The sequence below is a fragment of the Gopherus flavomarginatus genome, chromosome 2, assembly GCF_025201925.1.
Source record: "Gopherus flavomarginatus isolate rGopFla2 chromosome 2, rGopFla2.mat.asm, whole genome shotgun sequence".
NCBI classification, from domain to species: domain Eukaryota; kingdom Metazoa; phylum Chordata; order Testudines; family Testudinidae; genus Gopherus; species Gopherus flavomarginatus.
The window spans coordinates 47,503,393-47,524,971 of NC_066618.1; the positions used below are offsets into that span (position 1 = coordinate 47,503,393).

The following is a 21,579-nucleotide window of genomic DNA, read 5'->3' on the forward strand; positions in this document are numbered from 1 at the left end:
AAACTATCACAGCTGCTGCCAGTCTAGAGGTCAAGAGAAATCTCGAGCCAGCTGCCATGCTGCAGAAGCCTACAAGAAACTCTGTAGGTTGTTGATACGGTAACAGGTTGGTGTATAGTTTGACATGAATATATTTTCATACATACATGGGCTGAATACTAATGTGTGTACAGTGTGGGCCAAAGTATCCATTCCTCCTCTTCTGCAGTAGGCATAACTCTAAAAGTAAGGAGGATTCCACTTACCAAAACCTTTTTGAACTTTGGAACTCAAAAATTCCTCCTCCCTGAACTTTGATTATTCACAAATCCTATCAAAACATATGCCAAATCTTAAACTAACTGCAAGTATAAAAAACAATTCTTCCTCCATCTCTCTGATGTACACTAGTGTGTGTGTATCCTTTAGGGTGGCAAAGTTATAACTTTGTCTACATCAATATATTAATAGCTGTGCTGGACACAAAATAGCTGCATGGAGCTCTAGGTTTAGAGATTTGCAGTATAATCAGAATAGATGTTGAAATGTTCACAATTATATTCCAGATAACCACTAGGTCATGCTTTTTTAGAATCCTGGGGTTTTATTTAATCTGAGGGAGTCACATTCTGTACTATGTATGGCTCTCAGTAAGGCTAATTCTTAAGTGATTTTGTGGAGGAGGCTTTTCATGTGTAATTTGCTAGGACACAATTACTCAAATATACAGCCAAGTTTCCCTATTCAAAATTCTTATCAATGCCCAGAATATATAAATTATTAAGAATATACACACACACTAGTGTAGACTGGGGAGATGGAGGAAGAATTGTTTTTTATATTTGCAGTTAGTTTAAGATTTGGCGTATGTTTTGCTAGGATTTGTGAGTAATCAAGGTTCAGGGAGGAGGAATTTTTGAGTTCCAAAGTTCAAAAGGGTTTTGGTAAGTGGAATCCTTCTTACTTTTGGTGTTATGCCTACAGCAGAAAAGGAGGAATGGATAATTTGGCCCACGCTGTACACACATTAATATTCAGCCCATGTATGTATGAAAATATATATGTTTCCCTGTTCAAAATTCTTACCAATGCCCAGAATATATAAATTATTAAAAACATAAGAACAACCATATTGAGTCAGTCCAATGGCCATCTAGCCCAGTATCCTGTCTTCTGACAGTGACCAATTCCCAGACGCTTTAGAGTGAATGAACAGAACAGGGCAATTATTGAGTGATCCATCCCCTGTCATTCAGTCCCAGCATCTGGCAGCCAATGGCTTATAAACATTCAGAGCATGGGATTGCATCCCTGACCATCTTGGCTAATAGCCATTGGTGGACCTATCCTCCGTGAACATATCAATTTTTTTTTTTAACCCAGTTATACTTTTGGCCTTCACAACATCCTCTGGCGACAAGTTCAATAGGTTGACTGTGCATTGTGTAAAGTAGTACTCCTTACATTTGTTTTAAACTGCTGCCTATTAATTTCAGTGGATGGCCCCTAGTTCTTGTGTTACATGAAGGGGTAAATAACACTTTTTACTCACTTTCTCCACACCATTCATGATTTCATAGACCTCTATCGTATTCCCCCTTAGTCATCTCTCTTCCAAGCTGTTCCATACCCCTAATCATTTTTGTTGCCCATCTCTGTATCTTTTCAAATTCTAATATATCTTTGAGATGCGGTGACCAGAACTGCATGCCATATTCAAAGTGTAGGCATATCAAGGCTTTATATAGTGGCATTAAGATATGTACTGTCTTATCTATCCCTTTCCTAATGGTTCCTAACATTGTTAGCTTTTTTGACTGCCTCTGCACATTGAGTGGATGTTTTCAGAGAACTGTCCACAATGACTCTGTAGCAAAGCGCTGACTCGCCACCATGGCGCCTCCTGCTGGTTGTCCTGGGAATTAGTTTTCTCAGCCCTGGACCCTCTATAGTCCAGTATCTCACCCTCTGTTATCTGCCTTTCTGCAGTCCCTTTATCTCCACCATGTGTAGGCCCCACGTCCCTCCCGGACTCTGGTGTCCCTTACTTTGGGGTGCTGCACCTCACCTAGGGAACCCACTCCCTTGAGCCCACCTCACCTCAGTGACCCACTGCCAGTCCTCATCTAGCTCCTTTATTCAGGGGCAACTGCAGTTGCCCATGGCTAGGGGGTTGGACCTGCTGCTTTCCCCTGCAGCCCCTGTACCTGCTTAGGCCTTCCTGTCAGACCTCAACCTAGGAGGTTGCCAAGCCTGAGCTCCCCAGTTCGGGACATACAGGGAAAGGGGTTCTATTCCCGCTACTTCCTAATCCCAAAAGCAGAAAACCACATTAAAACCAGTCCAATGCATAGAGTTCATAGGGGCGGTTCTCAACTCCACACGAGCCAGTGCCTTCCTCCCGGAGGTGCGTTTTCAGGCCAGGTCAGACTTGACAAAAATCCCTGGCTGGGATGATTTAGTTGGGAATTGGTCCTGCTTTGAGCATGAGCTTGGACTAGATGACCTCCTGAGGTCCCTTCCAACCCTGATATTCTATGATTCTATGATCTCCCATGTGAGGAACTGCCCACTCACCACGGCTCTCACCTCCCTGCAGTTGCTGGGCCACATGGCCACCTGTACACATGTGGTCAGTCATGCACGGCTCCACCTCCAGTCTCTGCAAGCATGGCTGTCATTGGTTTACACCCCCAACAGACACGAGCTAGACCAGGTGATTAGGGTGTTGAATCACATCCTGTCATCCCTGTACTGGTGGTTGGACACCAGGCTGGTGTTTCGGGGAGTCCCCTTCGGAACCCCATCCCCATCACTAACCCTTGTTTCCAATGTGTTTGGGAGCCCACCTGAGTGAGCTGAGCACCCAGGGCCTCTAGTTGTGGGACGATCTGGCTCTCCACATCAACGTCAGGGAGCTCTGAGCATTTCAGAGGCCTGCCAGACCTTCTTGCCCCACCTGAAGGGCACGGTGATGCAGGTCCTTACGGACAATACCACCACAATGTATTACATCAACAGATACGGTAGAGCGAGGTCAGTGGCCCTTTGCCAAGAAGCTCTGAACCTTTGGCACTTGTGTGCAGTATGTCATTCATCTGGTAGCCACGTACCTGCCCGGCACCAAGAATGTACCTCAGCAGGACCTTCTTGTCTCATCACAAGTGGTCGTTCCATCCAGAGGCAGCCAGTATAATCTTCTGGAAGTGGGGGACTCCCCTGGTGGACTTGTTCGCCTCCCAACAGAAAATGCTACGTGTTCTGTTCGCTCCAGGGGATGAATCAGGATTCCCTGTCAGATGCCTTTCTGCTTCCGTGGTTGGGAGCCCTGATGTATGCCTTCTCACCAGTGCCATTGATCCACAGAGTCCTCGTGAAGATCAAACGGGACAGGGCAAGAGTCATCCTGATAGCTCCCGAGTGGCCTCGCCAGCACTGGTTCGGCATGTTGCTGGTCCTGTTCGTAGCCAAGCTGCTGTAGCTCTCTCTGTGGCCGGACCTGCTGTCCCAGAACCATGGCAGTCTCCTAGAGGCACTGCCCTTGACAGCATGGCTGCTGCATGTCTAAACGGAGACAAGCAGGAATGCTTGGCTCAGGTGAAACAGGTTTTGCTGGGCAGCAGAAAGCTGTCCGCCAGAGCAACCTATTGGGCAAAGTGGAAAAGATTCACGTGCTGAGCAGGCCTCCCTGCAGTTGATTTTGCTGCACCTCAAGCTCCAGGGCTTGTCGCTGTCTTCAGTCAGGGTCTGCCTGGCTGTAATTTCAGCTTTCCACTCTCCCTTCCAAGGCAGGTCGTTCTTCGCTTATGACATGACAGCCCAGTTCCTGAAAGGTCTGAAGCATTTTTACTCTCACATCTGGGATCCAATCCCTCCCTGGGATTTGAATCTTATGCTGTCAAGGCTCGTGGGGCCTCCCTTTGAACCTCTGGATTCCTACTCTCTTCTCCTTCTCTCCTGGAAGGTGGCATTCCTGGTCGCGGTTACGTCCACCCGACCCGCAATGTGTCTGAGATCAGAGCACTTAGTCAGAACTACTCCATATGGTGTTCTACAAGGATGAGGTCCAGTTATGGCCGTACCTGGCGTTCCTGCCCAAGGTAGTCTCCCAGTTTCATACCGGCCAGGATATTCTCTTAACGGTCTTCTTTCCAAAGCCCCACAATTCCAAAGAGGAGCGCAGGTTACGCACCTTGGATGTCTGGAGTGTGCTGGCCTTCTATATCAACAGGACACGGTCTTTCCGTAAGTAAATGCAACTGTTTGTTGCAGTGGCAGACAGGATGAAAAAGTCGCCCAGTGTCTGCTCAGAGGATTTCATCCTGGATCACAGTCTGCATTCGATACTGCTATGAGCTGGAAATGTGCCTCCACCGGCGATAGTCAAAGTGCACTCAGAGCACAAGCGTCCTCAGCGGCCTTCTTGACTCAGGTGCCGATCCAAGAGATCTGTGGAGCTGCTACCTGGTCATCTGTCCAATGCTAGCTTCAGCAGGGCAGTGCTGGAAGACCGCAAACTCCAAGCCCACCTCTATCTGCACTGCTTGTGAATCACCTAGAATGGAATCGACATGAGCAAGCACGCAAAGAAGAAAAAGTAGTTACCTACCTTTCATAACTGTTTGAGATTATGTTGCTCATGTCCCTTCTATTACCCGCCCTCCTGCCCGGAGTTTCTTGCAAGAAGGAACTGAGAGAGCATAGGGTTGGAGTTGCTGGCAAGAAGGAACTGAGAGAGCATAGGGTCGGCAGCGCCTGATATAGCGGTGTATGGATGTCGCACTCAAAGGGACGTCACTGCTGACCTTACAAATACCGCTAAGGCAAAAATCTCCGATGGGCACGCACGTGGGTGTGTAGAATGGAATGGATATAAGCAATACAGCTGATATTCTAATCTACTTAGTAGTGTCATAGAAATTGGGACAAGGCTGACCAATAATGCACCTTAAGTAGTTATCCATTTTTAGAAAATAAAACAGTTTTCAGTCTCTTAACTTGAACAGGTTTATTGGTGATCAGCAAAGGTGTTCCTTGCAACAAAGAAGGTTCAGGATTTCCGTGCTCCCACCTTTAATCCAATCTCTAGAAGAATACCTAACATTATCTCTCAGGGAGATGCAGCTGTAGTAATTTGGGTTTTCCCCTTTCTTCCTTTTTAGGCTATTTGCCCTTCAAAACGTACACCAAAATTCAGTTTTTGTTGACAATCTGTATTTCTTACCTGTATTTCTGTAATTCCTGGTTCATTCTCTTTTTAGAGTTGTTCAAAGTCTCTGCAGGTATTCCAAATTTAGGATTTGAAGTAAGTCTGTTCAAAAGTTCACAATTCACGGAGAAGCCAGTGTGCATGTCTTTGTTCCTTTGTTTGTTGTGTAGGGTGAATTAATCAGCCTTTAGGTAAGGGGGCCATTCTCTTCTTAGTTGCCTTTCTGCTAATTTTGTTTTCTCTGCATACATATAAAATTATCTAAGAACAGTTATTATGGGTGAAATGTAGCCCCAGTGAAGTCAACGGGGCCAGGATTTCATCCTATGGCTCAGATTGACGCTAGCCTTATTTCAATTATACAGGTAGAAGAGGGTGGCTCAGAGGGCTCTTTTCTTTTTTGTAGTTTTCTTTAAGCTTTTCTGGCTCACATGTTCCCTGTTGTGATGAGGACAAGGGATATCATGAGTACTCATTCAGCTAATGACATTGCATTGCAGGAAATAGTTTACCATTTGATCCTCAAAAAAACTATTTGCATTTTCTTTGATAAAGCAGTTGTCCATGTGGAAATATATGCCATTTATAAACTATTTGTGTATTTCACGTGGCAGATGTCTCGAGCTGTTTTGCTGTATTTCCAGTAAAAGAGCAAGTCGTGACAATTCTGGAATCCGTGTTGACACATCTACACCCAAGCACCATCTGGAAGCCATGTATCTGCTGCTGTAGACTGACTGCCATCCTGAAAACTAGCAGTAGTAAATCTGGAAAATCTTGAGGGACCCACTGTTAACTCCTTGTGTGTCCAATATTATCTTCTTTCCATTTAGGGGAGTGTGAAAGCAAGGGGGATTTACTTAAGCACTGTCCTTGTTATTAAGGATTAATGATTATCAGTGGACACGGACAAGTAATTCTGGGTGAAATTCATCCCAGCTGTAGCGGGCCTACGTACCACATAAACTCCACTTAAACTAGGAGCTTATACTGAGCCGAAAAGGTTTTTGGAGCAGGGACTTTTTCTTATTATATGTTTGTACAATATCTAACACAGGGAGGCCTCAATGCTGATTGGGGCCTTTGGAATACTACCTTAATATGAATAATAAAGGCCTTTCATAGTCCATCTGAACTGAGGTCAATTTCACCCATTGTACAAAAGTTGTATGACCATCTCATATGGGCATAGATTAGTTACTGGTCAGCCCATAAAACAGCACATACCAGCTGCTTTTCAGATATTCTCCATCATAATTAAGAAGCATTTTTCTTTGCTGCCTCACTTAAATTCTCCCATTAATTTTCATGAAGCTCCACGTTGGGTTGTAAGCAAATGTAAGAATGTTTTAAAGTGAGAGTAATTGAGTAGGTTTCTTTATCTTCCTGTCTTAATTTGAGTTTTAATATGCCTTGATTATTTTTCAATTTGAACCAAAGTAGAATTTAATCTAAACAATTACCTACTGTATTTATGACTTAATTTTTCAGGGAATGTCTTGGTGAAGCACATGAACCTTGTGACTGCCAAACATGGAAGAACTGGCTGCAGAAGATATCAGAAATGAAACCAGAAGAACGTAAGAGTCGTTTTTGTGGGGTTTTTAACAAAATTAAATAAGAACTATATGGTAGTCAAGAAATCAGTGTGAAAGAGGGGAGGGACAGGTTTGATAATTTGTCCTGTAGAAATTTGTCTAATAAAAAAAGGTGCTGAAAACTGTATAATTCTGTTTTTGTCCCCTTTCTTTAACTCAGAATTTCCTTGTTAATGTTATAAATCAAACACTACAGATTAGAGATTAGTTTTGGGTAACATCACAGGGGAAAAAATTACCTAAAACATATGTTTTTAAAAAATCCTAATTCAGTAAATTTACCATAAAGTCAGAAACTGGTTTTACAAGAGGAGCAACAGTGTCCATGTAAATAGCTCACCTGTCTCCCTAGGCCAGGAAGTACTAAATGCCACGCCCACTGTCTGTTCAGGCCTTTTCTTCTGGGAACTATTTATTGTTTGCACTTAATATCTTGAGCAAACTCCCACATAAAAAACACTTCAACATAAATGCAGTGACCTGTCCCCTGATCCAGTGGCTTCCTTGCTAGCACGTCTTCCTTATTTGATCTGTGGCAGAAGGTGAATTATTTTGGTAAATTGGAGTTTCAGCCAGTTTTGAGTAAAAGCACAATAGGGGAAAAGAGACTTTTCATATCTATATCTAGATGGGGGCGGGCAAACTTTTTGGCCTGAGGGCCATATCAGGTTTCCAAAATTCTATGGAGGGGCAGTTAGGGGAGGCTGGGCCATCCCAAACAGCCAGGCATGGCCCGGCAAATGCCCCCTATCTGACCCCACATGTTTCTTGCCCCCCTGACAGCCCTCCAGGACTCCTGCCCCCATCCAACCCCCTGTTTTCTGTCCCCTAACAGCCCCCCTCCAGGACTCCTGCCCCATCCACCCGCTCCCTGTCCCCTGACCACCCCAGGACCCCCCGCCCCTGACTGCTCCTCACTGCCCCATCCAACCCCTTCCCTCATTCTTGACTGCCTCCCCCCGGGACCTCTGCCCCATTCAACCATCCCTTCTCCCTGACTGCCCCCCGTCACCCTATCCAACCCCCCACCTTCCTGACTGCCTCCCTTGAACTCCTGCCCCCATGTTCCCCGCTCTCTGACTGCCCTGACTCTTATCCACACCCCCAACCACCACCCCAAACTCCCCTACCCTCTTACTGTGCTACCTGGAGCTCCAGTGGCTGGTAACGCTACAACCGCACTGCCCAGAGTATCAGGACAGGCAGTCATGCCGCCTAGCTGGAGCCAGCCATGCCACCACACATCACAGAGCACCCGATCAGGCCGTGGCTCTGCAGCCCCGCTGCCCCAGGAGCTTGCAGCCCCGCCGCCCAGAGTGTTGCACCAGTGGCACAGTGAGCTGAGGCTGCGGGGGAGGGGGACAGCAGGGGAGGGCTCGGACCAAGCAGGAGGGTCCCGCAGGCCAGATGTGGTGCGCGGGCCGTAGTTTGCCTACCTCTGATCTAGGTTGATCAATAGATATATTTTAGCTAGAAGATTCAAAAGCACTTCTCACTTAAGATTATTTCCATGCCAAATATTCTGAGTTGTTTCAATGGCAGAGCTTTAAAAAAAAAAAGTCACAAGATGTTATTTATATATATATAATATAGGCACATGCGCGCATGCACATACCTACAGAGCTGCCCCCTTCACAGTTTGATTCTTTGTTTGGATTATGGGAAATACATCTTACAACTGGAATGAATTGGAAATCTAAGACTTTCATAATTGTTGTAAAGGTAAGTTCTTCAGGTGGCCCTCTGCACATTCCCACTCTGGTGTGTGCCCACTGTACCATCAGGACCAGAGGAAACTTCTGGTAGCAGTGCCTGTTGGAGTGCTCTTGCACCTTCTTCCCCTTTCTCTTCCCCTTGTGGCTCTGTACATTCAGAGAGCAAAGCTATAAATGGGTTGTGCATCTGTGCACCTCCTCCAATGCCTGAATTGGAATTCTAACTCCAAGGAAGAAGAATTCCAATGTGCAGTACTGCTAGAAGGTTTCATTTCTAGCTACACCATGAGTACATTCTAAGAATGTGAATGTGCAGAGGCCACTTGAAGAGCTCTGGTTACAGGTCAGTAATCTTTAATCTTTGTAATGTTAAAAATATTGGTAATTTTATCTGTGTAATTAGATTAATTGCTTACAGCTTTATTCAGATTTCTTGCTGGCTTATTGATGTAACTCTGTTGCCCCTCCTATTCTACACCAATGTTAAATTAGATCAGAATTAGGCTCTTCGTGTGTCTAGCATGTAGAACATATAATGTGGTATGTAAATCCTAATTATTATTATAAAATCATTGTTATTAACTAAGCATTTTAAAATAGAATTTGCTTGGTATCTTTGAAAATTTCAGATTCCCTCTTCATGCTATTATGAGATATTTCCTGATTCTTTTTACTTTACAATAGAAAGTCAAATTTAATAAATATCTCCCATTAGCCTAATTTACCTTTTTATTGTGTTTCCTGTAGTGGTTTTAAGTATGCTTTAAAACTGCTGTTGTCTAAAACTGCTGTCACACAGTTCAGTCAAGCAGTGTGGATGAGGCCAAAATGTATTAAAAACTTCCTCCCCCCCACCTCCCAAAATTATATTCTAGAACTTGGTAGGAAATCTTGTAATCTCCAGAAAAGTCCCAAAGGACTGAGTATGTATTTTCTAAAGTACAGACGCTCCCCAGGTTACGCAAACCTGAGTTATGCAAACCTGCACTTATGGAAAAAGTCTTATAAGTGGGTTCTTTTTTTGTTTTTTGGTTGGTTTTTTTGGGGGGAGGGAGAGAGGGGGGTTTGTGCGTAATTTTTGAGTATACATCTCCGACTTACGCAACATTTGACTTACGCAAGGCGTTCCAGAAGGGAATGCTTGCATAAGTCAGGGACAGCGTCTGTATTACCTATTGTACATGGTTTGGCTCTTAATGCTATGTCCAGAAGTCATTTCCATAAATCTTAGAGAAATAGAAACAGCTGATGCTTATGTGTTTTTTTGTTTGTTTGTTTTTTTTAAAAAAGAGAGAGCGAGAGAGAGGAGGAAGGGTGAATAAGTCTATTTAGATTGTAAACTTTTTTTCTGTGTTTATACAATGCCTAGTACAGTGGGGTCCTGATCCATGACCAGGGCTCGTAGGTGTTACAAATAATATTACCATCATTTATTAATTAATGTAAAATAACACAAGACACACTTATTTGTAGTGATCCATAGAAACTAATATAAAACTTAAGTATCAACAATTATTTTTTTAAATTCCTATCATGGGTCTTGGACTGTGTTAACATCTTATAGTATATTTAATAAATTATAATGTAAAGCATAATAAAATATACAGATGCATTCCCTAGCTGATTGAGGTGTGGATGTGACCTTTGACTTATGTCGTATTTGTCATATCATCTTAATTTTTGCCTTACATTACTTTGTACCAAATGCTGTAGGTTTATGAGGAAATTTATGTGCACTGTCAAGAATTAGGGGAACATGGAGACTTCTTCACCTACTTTTTACAAAAATTGATATGCACATAATCTTAACTTTTCACTTTTTTTTTCTTAAAGTTGTGGGAGTTAGTGAGGCTTATGAAGATGCTGCCAACTGCCTATGGTTACTAACTAACTCCAAACCGTGCGCCAACTGCAAATCTCCAATTCAGAAGAACGAGGGCTGCAACCACATGCAGTGTGCAAAGGTACAAAGAAGTTCATATTGTTTATGGTGGAGCGTGTAACTCAAGTTGTATATACATGTCTATTTTGTAAATGCAGGCATACAAAGCCTCTGAAATCACAGGCATGGGCTCTAGTGGAACTTCTAAACCAAATTGCAACATTGGCAGATAGAAAGAAGCTCTAATATATTAAGAAATGAACAGAGTGTGTGATATGCAATTTCATTAAATCTTACTTACAAGATCCATTTTGGCTTGGCAGTGAACACTGGTTACTGGTTATTGAAGGACAATAAACAAAGAGAAATTAGCAGTACACAAAGAAAATAGGAGGAAAGGCTTAGAGGAAAATTATACAGATCTTTGCATTGTCCACTCTTCATTAATGACCTAGAAGAGAAAGTGAATAGCATATTTAATTTACAGAAGATACTAAATTTTGAGGCATTGTGAACACTCATGAAGATAGAGAAATAATACAAAGGGAAATAAGGTGAGCTGAAAATATCAAAATAAGGTCAGAAATAATACAAAGGTCAAAATAAGGTGGAAAAATATAAACATAGATATTCAATGGGAGTGAGAAACTAGGAGAGCAATAATTCCAAGAAAGACTTCAGGGGTAACAATAGACTGAAAACTTGCATCTAATCTTCTGTACTTCACAAAAATAAATAGGTTCTGCATAGCAATATTTTCTATGTCGAAACCTCTTTATGTAACATTATAATACATCTCAGACAACTCTTTTTTCAAATGAACTAAAAGCAGAAAGTTAGAGTACTTGCTTTTTAGTCAATGGATAGTGTGACAAAGTTCCTCCTCTATCTTGGGGGGTCCTACGCTTTCGGCGGATTTGCTTGCCTCAGAGATTCATGGCAGCCCGCAGTTTTGCCACTGGTTCAAACCTGCCGTTCAGTCAGCTAACCTCATCACTGGCCAGTATGGCAGAAAGGGAGAACAACAATTCCCACAGTCTCTGTTGTCCCACCTAGTGGGTAGGGGACAGGCCAGAGACCTTCCCCTCTGATATGACTCACAGTCCAAGTCAATGGTTCTTGTGTCAAATAAGGAGTTGGAGGAATGGGGAGAACCTGGACCTGCCCTCTACTCCAGGTTCCAACCCAGGGCCCTGTGGATCGCAGTTGTCTGCAGTGTCTCCTGTAACAGCTATGTGACAACTACAACTCCCTGGGCCACTTTCCCCATGACCTCCCGCCAGCACCTTCTTTGTCCTCACTGCAGGACCTTCTTCCTGATTGCATTTATATTCCTCAGTCCTCCAGTAGCACATCCTCTTGCTCCCAGCTCCTTACGTGCCTCTCCCTAACTGAAGGGAGCTCCTTCTTTAACCAGGTGCGCTGATTAGCCTACCTGCCTTAATTGATTCTAGTAGCTTCCTAATTGGCTCCCGGTGTCCTAATTAGCCTGCTTGCCTTAATTGGTTCTAACAGGTTCCTGATTGTTCTGGAATACTCCCTATTATCTTACTTAGGGAAAAGGGACCTGCTTAATCTGGGGCTAATGTATCTACCTTCCACTACTCTCCTGTAGCCATCTGGTCTGACCCTGTCACAATAGCTTATTTGAAAGTAGCAAGAACAGCTAATATGTCCATTTAATAATGTCAGGTTTTCAGATTAAGAAGGGGATATCTGTCACTACTAAGGTTTCAAACGCTTATTTTTGTCGTAGGCTGTCTTCTATCAAAATATATCTTGGGTTAGAAAACAGTTCTCTTTTTCCAGGAGTCTGTCTCTTCATACCATACAGATGGCTTTTTCTTTCTGCGCCCATCACCTACTCCTCCTCACTTTTCCTCTGCTATATTTAGGGATTTTGTTGTTTATGCTGCCAGCAGAAACAGATCCTGCCTTGCCCTCACTGGTTTACCATTTATTTTTTATTCTATGTTTATCATTTATCTTTTTCTTTCTTGCTTGATTGGCTTTCACCATTAAACATAAGTTAGTGTCTCTACTTCAGTTTTACCAGCATTTGAGATACTAACTAGGGGCCAGGTTCTCCAGTCTGCTAAGAATGCTTTACACCTTGTAAGCAGCACGAAGTGGCTTTAAAATGGCCAGAGATAACTGGTGTTGAATTCCCCTTATATAGGGGAACTCTCCATTGAGAGAAAGCTGATAGAGGCAACTCTACTACTTCCTGTGCTAGCCTCCCCTCTCCCTTATATAAGAGGAAGGGGAAGGGTTATTCCAGGGCTGGGCTGCATGGTGGAGTGGAGCTCCCTTATACTTATTCATCCACTTGCGTAAATGCTCTCATGGACTTTAGGCCTTTGGCGGAAGTTAGACTAGTCTCCCTGCTGCTCTAATTTCTGCCAGAGTAGTTGCAGTTGAGTATTAGAAAGTCACAACAGGCTCCCTGCTGCTGCCACACTCCATTTTTTGTCCTCACAGCCCAAAGTGCAGAATTGGATCCTAAATATTTTGGACCATGATTTTGAGAAGTCATTGGTTTTTCACCAGACTGTCTCTTTGTTGGCTGTCATTTATTCCTTATCTACTCTAAATCAATTGAGGATTATTCTTGCTGTATTCCTCCAGGTCTTCTAGCATTCTTCTTAATATCAAATAGGTGGGGAAGCATAAGATTTGTAAAGGACATAATAGGGGAGAGACCTCAGTATTGATGCAAAAAAGGTTATGAATAAAACAATTATAATTTATTATAATTGTAGGTTATTGTGTAATTGGCTTCACTGTTACTGAATTTTAGGACACTTATTTTCATACACAAGTTCCTTGGAGAATATGATAGCTCACATGCTTATGTTTTTGGGTTAATTTTATAATAAAATGCTCAAGCTAATTAAGGAGATTCATAGGAAATGTCGTCTGCATTCCATCAAACAGTGAGAACAAAGTGTCAAAGAGGATGACACCACCTTGCCTGTTAAACTGTATTTATTACCTTCATTTGTGTTCACACAGACTCTTGTATGCAGCTTTATAGCTTCTATTTTGTTTTAACATTCTGTACTATTTTCTTTTTACATTATCCTTTGGAAGATGTATATAAATTTTAGTAATTGGGATTTTGACTTTGTATAGAGTATTTGATAAGTGTCTTTAATTGCAAATTGTGAATGTACAACAAATAGTAGGTTGTAAATCTAGGAACCATTTGCTCAAAAGGCAAGCAACCAAGAAGACTCATTTATGGTTGGGAAATGTTTTATTGAAGATATTGGTTACTTCTAACTCATGTTTCTACTCAAAGGTGAAAACTGCCTGATGCCATTATATGAATAGTAAAATATTTTATGTACAAATGTAGCTAAGCCATTAATGCTATAACTGGTTACTAATGTAAGAAGCCATTTGAGTATAGAAAGTATTTATATTAATTGGGAAATCAGTTAGTTATCTGGCAATGTGTAAGCAGCTCCTTATCAAGCTTAGAAAAACAAGAAGAATCTTTCCAAGGATGGTACAAAGAAAAGACAATATTTTCTTTGATCATTTACATTTAATTATTCTCTTTAAGAATCTTTTATATTTAAAAAGACTATTTTAAGAGCTCAAAGTTTACATTTAAAAAGGCTATTTTAAGATCTGAAAGGCCTGAAGACTATTTTAAGACCTGACTATTTCAAGAACTTTTATTTAGGAAATAGGAGTACACCTCTACCCCGATATAACGCTGTCCTCGGGAGCCAAAAAATCTTACTATGTTATAGGTAAAACTGCATTATATCACACTTGCTTTGATCCGCCGGAGTGCGCAGCCCTGCCTCCCCCCCCCCCCCCCCCCCCCCCCGCCCCCTCCAAGCACTGCTTTACCACATTATATCTGCATTTGTGTTATATTGGGTCATGTTATATTGGGGCGGAGGTGTATTTAGATTCATTTGAAACATAATTTCTGCTCCTATTAAACACTGATGGATCTAAAGGGATAGCTCAGAAAATAAATTGATTAAAAGAGAGAGTTAAAACTTTAAATATCAAAAATCAGTACACCCGTAAAGCTGAAGAATAACAACTCTGCTGCATATGCAATAGCAGATTGAATATGCACGAGCTGAAGATGGTAGCAGCACAATCCAATAAAGATGTTGAGCCAATGAAAGGTGACAGCAGCTGATATTTAAATCCAGCTATTCCCCTGAAAGAGGTCTGTCTTCCACTTTCAGCGAGGCCATGGGAAAAGAAGTGTATACATTTCTCTAAACTGAAACACACTCTCTTATGCTTATACCCTTACCCTTATGTACTGTTACACACACTTGCTCAGTTACACTCTAGCTCTCAGCACTCATCTTAGTTTAGTCACTTCATTTCATCTCTACAAGCAAACAAAAAGCAACAAGACAGCTAAGAACAATAAAACCACAACGCAGGATCAAGAGGAAGCTACCTTTCAACCACCACTGCTTCTGCAACGTCATCACACCATCAAGAATTCAGCATCACTGGTGAGATGGAGTTTGCCAAAGCACTGCCAAGGGATTAGACTTAACTTGTCCTTGTACTAATTTTAATGCAATATTGAAATTCTATTATAATTAAGTATTAACAACTTTTCCTGTTAAACCCCAGATTGTTTAGACTATGTATTCCTGGAAAGGAGACATAAGCAAATATTGATAAATAGAAAGAAGTCGTGGTATTTTAATTTAATTTGAATTGAAGATTGTTAATCTTATTAATTTGCATGTCTTGACCACTGCTTGAATGGCTTCTTTTAAGTAACCAACTTAAATACCTTCTTTAGTTTCATAGGACTTGGACTGACTTCCATGATTTCAATGGGAGTTAAGCACCTAAATTCTTCTGAGCATCTGGGCCTTAGTTAAGATCAATCATCTTTCTTATTCATAATGAGATTCACAGATCAATGACATTGAGTCTCTGCTCTGTGCAGCCCTGGAGACAGACCAGACCTGTCAATTAGAGGCCTGGGATGTGTGGCTCGACCTCTGAGGAACCACCAGTTTTTCATCTGTCTCTTCAGCTTCAGGCAGGCAGACCATCTCCTCCTTGCTGCAAAGCAAATTTGAAAAAGAGGAGGAAGAACAGGCTTAAAGTCACTGGCTGTCTTGGTCTACTTTTATCAGCACAGGAGGATTCCCTTTCTCTTCAGAGTCACTGGGACTCTTCATGCCCTTCCTCACCCATGCGGAGTTCAGCCTGGTGAAGAAAGCTAAGAAGGCCAGATGTTGTGTCTCCTGTACCTCCCCTGGATGGAGATTTGTGCCTGCTAAGCAGAGATTCAGGCGCCTGTCAAGTGCTAAGGCTAGGGTACATTTTTCTATGGCCTCCCTCCTCAAGCAGAAAAACTCCCAAGAAGCAGCAGCACCTCAGCTGCAAAATCGCCCTTGGGACAGGTAGTAGCCCTAAGAATGATGGCTCCTTCCTTCACACACCCACATGTGGCAGGAGTGTAGGTTAAAGTAGAATATCAAAGGGCCAGGGAAGCGCTCCTTCTCCAGCTGCTGGAGCCTATGCTTACAGTCCTGAGTGTTGACCATGAGACAGCTACCCAGCCCCTCCCACAAAGCTGCTGTAGCAAGGAGCTACTGATCGGGATGCAGAGCAAGGAGAGCCTTTAGCCAAACCTCTCCCTCCATTCTGCAACTTTTTCTGTGATTAGCTTATTATCTTTGACAAGTTCAAAACTTTTTCCAAAACCTTTGAGTTAAAAAAAAAAAAATCAAACTGACTCTGCCTCACAAACAGTTTCAGTTTTTGACATTGATATTTTTCAACAGAAACATTATGTTGATATAGTCCAATCCAGCTCTACTCAACATCTCGTTCTGTGCACCCACCCCAGACTTCATTTATAGCATGCAAAGCACTCCTGCCCTATGTCTAAGCATCAAACTGTACTTTTATATGGCACCATAAACCTATTACAACATATACAGCAGCTTAGAATACATCTGCTAGGAGGGTCCTTGGGCATTTTCTTTTGACATATAAACATATGTGGGAATGTACTATTCCTGTGAATTCTGTCGCTTCAGTTGGTTGTGGCGGAATAGCGATGCAGTACTGGAAATCTATAACAATGGTTGGATACAGATATGAGTTTTGTTTTCTTCTTCTGAAGTGCAAATATGACTTTTGCTGGATTTGCCTAGAAGAATGGAAGAAGCACAGCTCTTCTACTGGAGGCTATTACAGGTGCACGCGCTATGAAATTATTCAGCATGTAGAGGAACAGTCCAAGGAAATGACAGTGGAGGTAGGAGATTAAACTGTATTGGCTCCAATAAAATACTTAGGCTGTAATTTTCTGTCTTGCCTAAGGTTCTGAATTGGTGTCCCTGAGAATAATTTATTAAGAGTTTAATTTTCCCCATCCAAGGTCCTCAGTGGAACAAAAGTGAATTATAACTCTAAATATCATATTGAGGTAATAGGAGCAAAATACTGTCAGGCTTTTTTTATACTGGGAACAAAGACAGCTGGGTTCTCGGTTCTGCTACTAACCCACCATGTGATGTTGGGAAAGTCACTTCATCTCTCTCTACCATGATTACCATTCTGTGCAATCAGTGTAGTAGTCCTGTAATTACCCCTGTGCCTCAGAGAAGTGTCATTTGGTTTAATTAATGTTTGTAATGTATTTTGAGGTCCACTGTTTAAAGGTTTCTCTATAGGCACAAAATCTCAATTCCTCAGTTCTGATGGCTGTATCTGTCAGACTTCTGATATCAAAACATGACCTTTCTGTCTGCCTGAGACTACTCCTAGGGGAATTCTGCACCACTGCATAATACATTAATTTTTGGAAAAATTCTGGGCGTGCAGAATTTCCTTTCCGCCACAGAAATGGACTGCAGTGCTGCTGGTCACCACTAGGGGCCACTGGACCCGGCAGAGTCCAGTTTGCACATAGAAGACACTGCTTGGGGAAGGGGGAGGGAACTGGAGCATTTCCCGGCAGCTGCAGTTCCCTACACACTCTAAGGGCACGTCTACACTACAAAATTATTCCGATTTTACATAAATTGGTTTTGTAAAACAGATTGTATAAAGTCGAGTGCATGCAGCCACACAAAGCACAATAATTCAGCGGTGTGCATCCATGTACCGAGGCTAGCGTCAATTTCTGGAGCGTTGCACTGTGGGTAGCTATCTCATAGCTATTCCATAGCTCCTGCAGTCTCCCTCGCCCACTGGAATTCTGGGTTGAGATCCCAGTGCATGATGGTGCAAAAACAGTGTCGCGGGTGATTCTGGGTAAATGTCGTCACTCATTCCTTTCTCCGTGAAAGCAATGGCAGACAATCATTTCGCACCCTTTTTCCCTGGATTGCCCTGGCAGATGCCATAGCATGGCAACCATGGAGCCCGTTTTGCCTTTTGTCACTGTCACCATATGTGTACTGGATGCTGCTGACAGAAGCGGTACTGCAGTGCTACACAGCAGCATTAATTTGCCTTTGCAAGGTAGCGGAGACAGTTATCAGTCATTCTGTACCGTCTGCTGTGCCATTGTAAATTGGCGATGAGATGACGGTTATCAGTCGTTCTGTACCGTCTGCTGCTGTCATGGATGCTCCTGGCTGACCTTCACTGAGGTCGGCCGGGGGCGCAAAGACAAAAATGGGAATGACCCCCCCGCTCATTCCCTCCTTTATGTTTTATCTAAAAATAGAGTCAGTCCTGCCTAGAATATGGGGCAAGTGTACTAGAGAACCAGTGTACCAGAGAGCACAGCGGCTCCGTGTCAGATCCCGCAGAAATGATGAGCTGCATGCCATTCTAGGGGGTGTCCCTGCAACAACCCCACCCTTTGCTTCCCTCTTCCCCCAACCCTCCTGGGCTACCGTTGCAGTGTCCCCCCATTTGTGTGATGAAGTAATAAAGAATGCAGAAATAAGAAACACTGACTTTTTAGTGAGATAAAATGAGGGGGAGGCAGCCTCCCGGTGCTATAATAGTCCAGGCAGGACATTAAACGGTGGCGGGGAAAGGAGCCCAGCATCCCGCTTCTATGATAGTCCAGGCAGTACAGAATCTATTCTTTAGACATGAAAGGGGGGGGCTGATGGAGCTCAGCCCCCAGTTGCTATGATGAAGACGGTTACCAGTCGTTCTGTACCATCTGCCGGGAATGACCGGGAGTCATTCCTATTTTTACCCAGGCGCCCCCGGCCAGCCAGGAGCACTCACGGGATGATGACAAGGATGGCTACCAGTCATTCTGCACTGTACCCGTCTGCCACCGGGGAAGGGAGGGGAGAGGATGCTGCTGTTCAGTGCCGCAGCACCGCGTCTACCAGCAGCATGCAGTACACATACGGTGACATTGAAAAAAGTCAAGAAACTATTTTTTTCCCTTTTCTTTCATGGGGGGAAAGGAGGGGTAAATTGACGAGATATACCCTAAACCACCCCGGACAATGTGTTCGACCCTACAGGCATTGGGAGCTCAGCCAAGAATGCAAATACTTTTTGGAGACTGCGGGGACTCTGCGATAGCTGGAGTCCTCAGTCCCCCCTCCCTCCCTTCATGAGCATCCATTTGATTCTTTGGCTTTCCGTTACGCTTGTCACACAGCACTGTGCTGTGGACTCTGTATCATACCCTGGAGATTTTTTTCAAATGCTTTGGCATTTCGTCTTCTGTAACGGAGCTCTGATAGAACAGATTTGTCTCCCCATACAGCGATCAGATCCAGTATCTCCCATACGGTCCATGCTGGTGCTCTTTTTGGATTTGGGACTGCATGGCCACCCGTGCTGATCAGAGCTCCACGTTGGGCAAACAGGAAATGAAATTCAAAAGTTAGCGGGGCTTTTCCTGTCTACCTGGCCAGTGCATCCGAGTTCAGATGGCTTTCCAGAGCAGTCACAGTGGTGCACTGTGGGATACTGCCCGGAGGCCAATACCATCGATTTGCGGCCACACTAACCCTAATCCGACATGGCAATACCGATTTCAGCGCTACTTCTCTTGTCGAGGAGGAGTTCAGAAACCAGTTTAAAGAGCCCTTTATATCGATATAAAGGGCCTCGTTGTATGGACGGGTGCAGGGTTAAATCAGTTTAACGCTGCTAAATTCGGTTTAAACCCGTAGTGTAGATCAGGCCTAAGGGAAGGAGACAGCGACATGCAGGAAACTCCACACAAGCCTGGGACCAAGCATCAGGCTGTTTTTCCCTCTGGATCTTTGGGAAGGAAGGGGTTTGGGCGAGGGGGCAAGGCTGGACTCTGGGGGCAGCGGGATGGGGTCTGGGCTGGGGGAACTCTGTAGCTGGGGTTTGGGGATGAAGGGGGGCTGGTGTCTGGGCTAGGGGGGCCCTGCGGCTGGGCTCGGGGACCAGAGGGGGTGGGTGTCTAGGCTAAGGGGCCCCTGCAGCTTGGCTCTTGGGGGGCAGGTGTCTGAGCTGTGGGCCCCTGCTGCTAGGCTTCAGGTGTATTGGCTGGGGTCTGGCCCCATGGCTGGGTTTAAGGGGGGAGGAAGGAGGGGCTGAAACAAGAACTGGGTTGTCATAGGGGTTTCTTTAACTCTGTACTCCTGGGAGAATTTGTTGTTTATGTGTCTGCATTGTTACAGACAAGCTTGCTGACAGGTATTATGAAATAAATTACCAAAATAACCGAAACTGGTGTGATTATGTAGTGTTATTTTGACAAATAAAATTGGCAGAATTTTAACATACTCTGCAGATTTTTTAATTTTTTTAGCACAGAATTCCTCCAGGAGTACGTCTTAAACAGTACCCATTACCATGGTATTTGTGTATAATGTCTAATGTTCCCTGCTGAACAGCTCGCTATACTTTTGAATTTGCTGATGATTGTAAAATAATATAAGTCTAAATGGATGACTCATGCTTGATTTCTTATTTTCTAGGCTGAAAAGAAACATAGACGATTTCAAGAGCTTGATAGGTTTATGCATTATTACACGAGGTTTAAAAACCATGAGCTCAGCTATCAGGTATGGTCCAAACAGTTTCTAGTAAATATTTTCCCCACTTTATCAGTCCGGAAATTAGATGAATTTGTTGAATTTTATTTGTCCTTTTTTTTTAGTTAGAACAGCGCCTTCTAAAAACTGCCAAAGAGAAGATGGAGCAGTTGAGTAGAGCTCTCAGTGGAAGTAAGTAGTGTTTGTTAGTATTTACTGATTTATAATGGCGGTCTGAAGTCAAATGTCTCTTTACACTAAAAGAGCAATTTTGTTCTTCAGATTTTTTCTTTACTTATATTGATGCCTACAAGAAATGAGATATTTCAGACTGCTACTTCTGTACATTTCAGGCTTTGAACTTTCAGCCTTTTTCAGTCCTCAGTTCATCTGATGTTAACTTGAGTTTGAGTCCTTTGTTGTTAAGGAGATTACAATTCTCTTTCAGTATTTATGTGTAACGGCCCCCCACACCTGATTCCATGTATTTATTTAAAATATGTGGGAGAAAGGACAAAACAATGTTAATGAAAATTGCTTGAGGAAACAGTGAAGTATGAATTTCTTTTATGACTTTTAATGGTATCTTACATTTATGTAGTGACTTATACTCTGAAGGATCCCAAGGTGCATTAGGAACTACAGCCTGTATGCTATATAGGAAGAATCACTTGCTTCTGAAATGCAGTCACCTTTAGGGTGAGGAAAGATTATTTGATTCAATGAGTGCACAGCACAGTACACAACTTGTTACATGTGATCTGTTCTGAATCAGTTTATTTTCTTACTTTGTAGAGAAGTGTACCCTTAATAAAGAAATAGTCTTGATCCTCCAGTGAGCTCTCTGTGTATACAGGGGTTGCGCAAGAGGAGCTCTTTGCAGGATCATGGGCGTAAGTTTGTACTGAAACTGTATGAAGATGACCTGCTATGTCACCACCTGCAAGAGTGGAAATTCAGACCTGGTCAGGTCGTCACTGCTGGCAGTTTTACCCAGCTGGCCCAAGTGAGCAATCTTATCTGTCCTTCTGGATAGGCCTTTTATGGATAGGGCCTATTACATGGTGTAATTTTCTCATTCTGAAATGTTAGTGTGAATAAAAAGTAGTAAAGGCTTCTTTTAGGAAGTAGAATAAGCATATGAGACTCTAAATACACAGAAGGAATAGATCACTTGAGTCAGAGAGAAGCTAGTGATACATAGATACTTTTTTTTTTTTTTTTTTTTACCATAACC

At 43.0% G+C, this 21,579-nt stretch overlaps 1 protein-coding gene across 10 annotated transcripts in view; it reads left to right on the top strand.

Annotated features, from left to right (window-relative positions):
• Positions 1-21,579, top strand: part of ANKIB1 (ankyrin repeat and IBR domain containing 1) — a 168,192-nt gene that overhangs the window by 125,365 nt on the left and 21,248 nt on the right. For all 10 annotated transcript variants that reach the window (XM_050939504.1, XM_050939502.1, XM_050939505.1 and 7 more), the window contains 5 exons: positions 6,680-6,768; positions 10,335-10,465; positions 16,526-16,660; positions 20,286-20,372; positions 20,468-20,534. In XM_050939504.1, the coding sequence (XP_050795461.1) occupies positions 6,680-6,768; positions 10,335-10,465; positions 16,526-16,660; positions 20,286-20,372; positions 20,468-20,534 (509 nt within the window). The remainder of the gene's footprint in view (positions 1-6,679; positions 6,769-10,334; positions 10,466-16,525; positions 16,661-20,285; positions 20,373-20,467; positions 20,535-21,579) is intronic.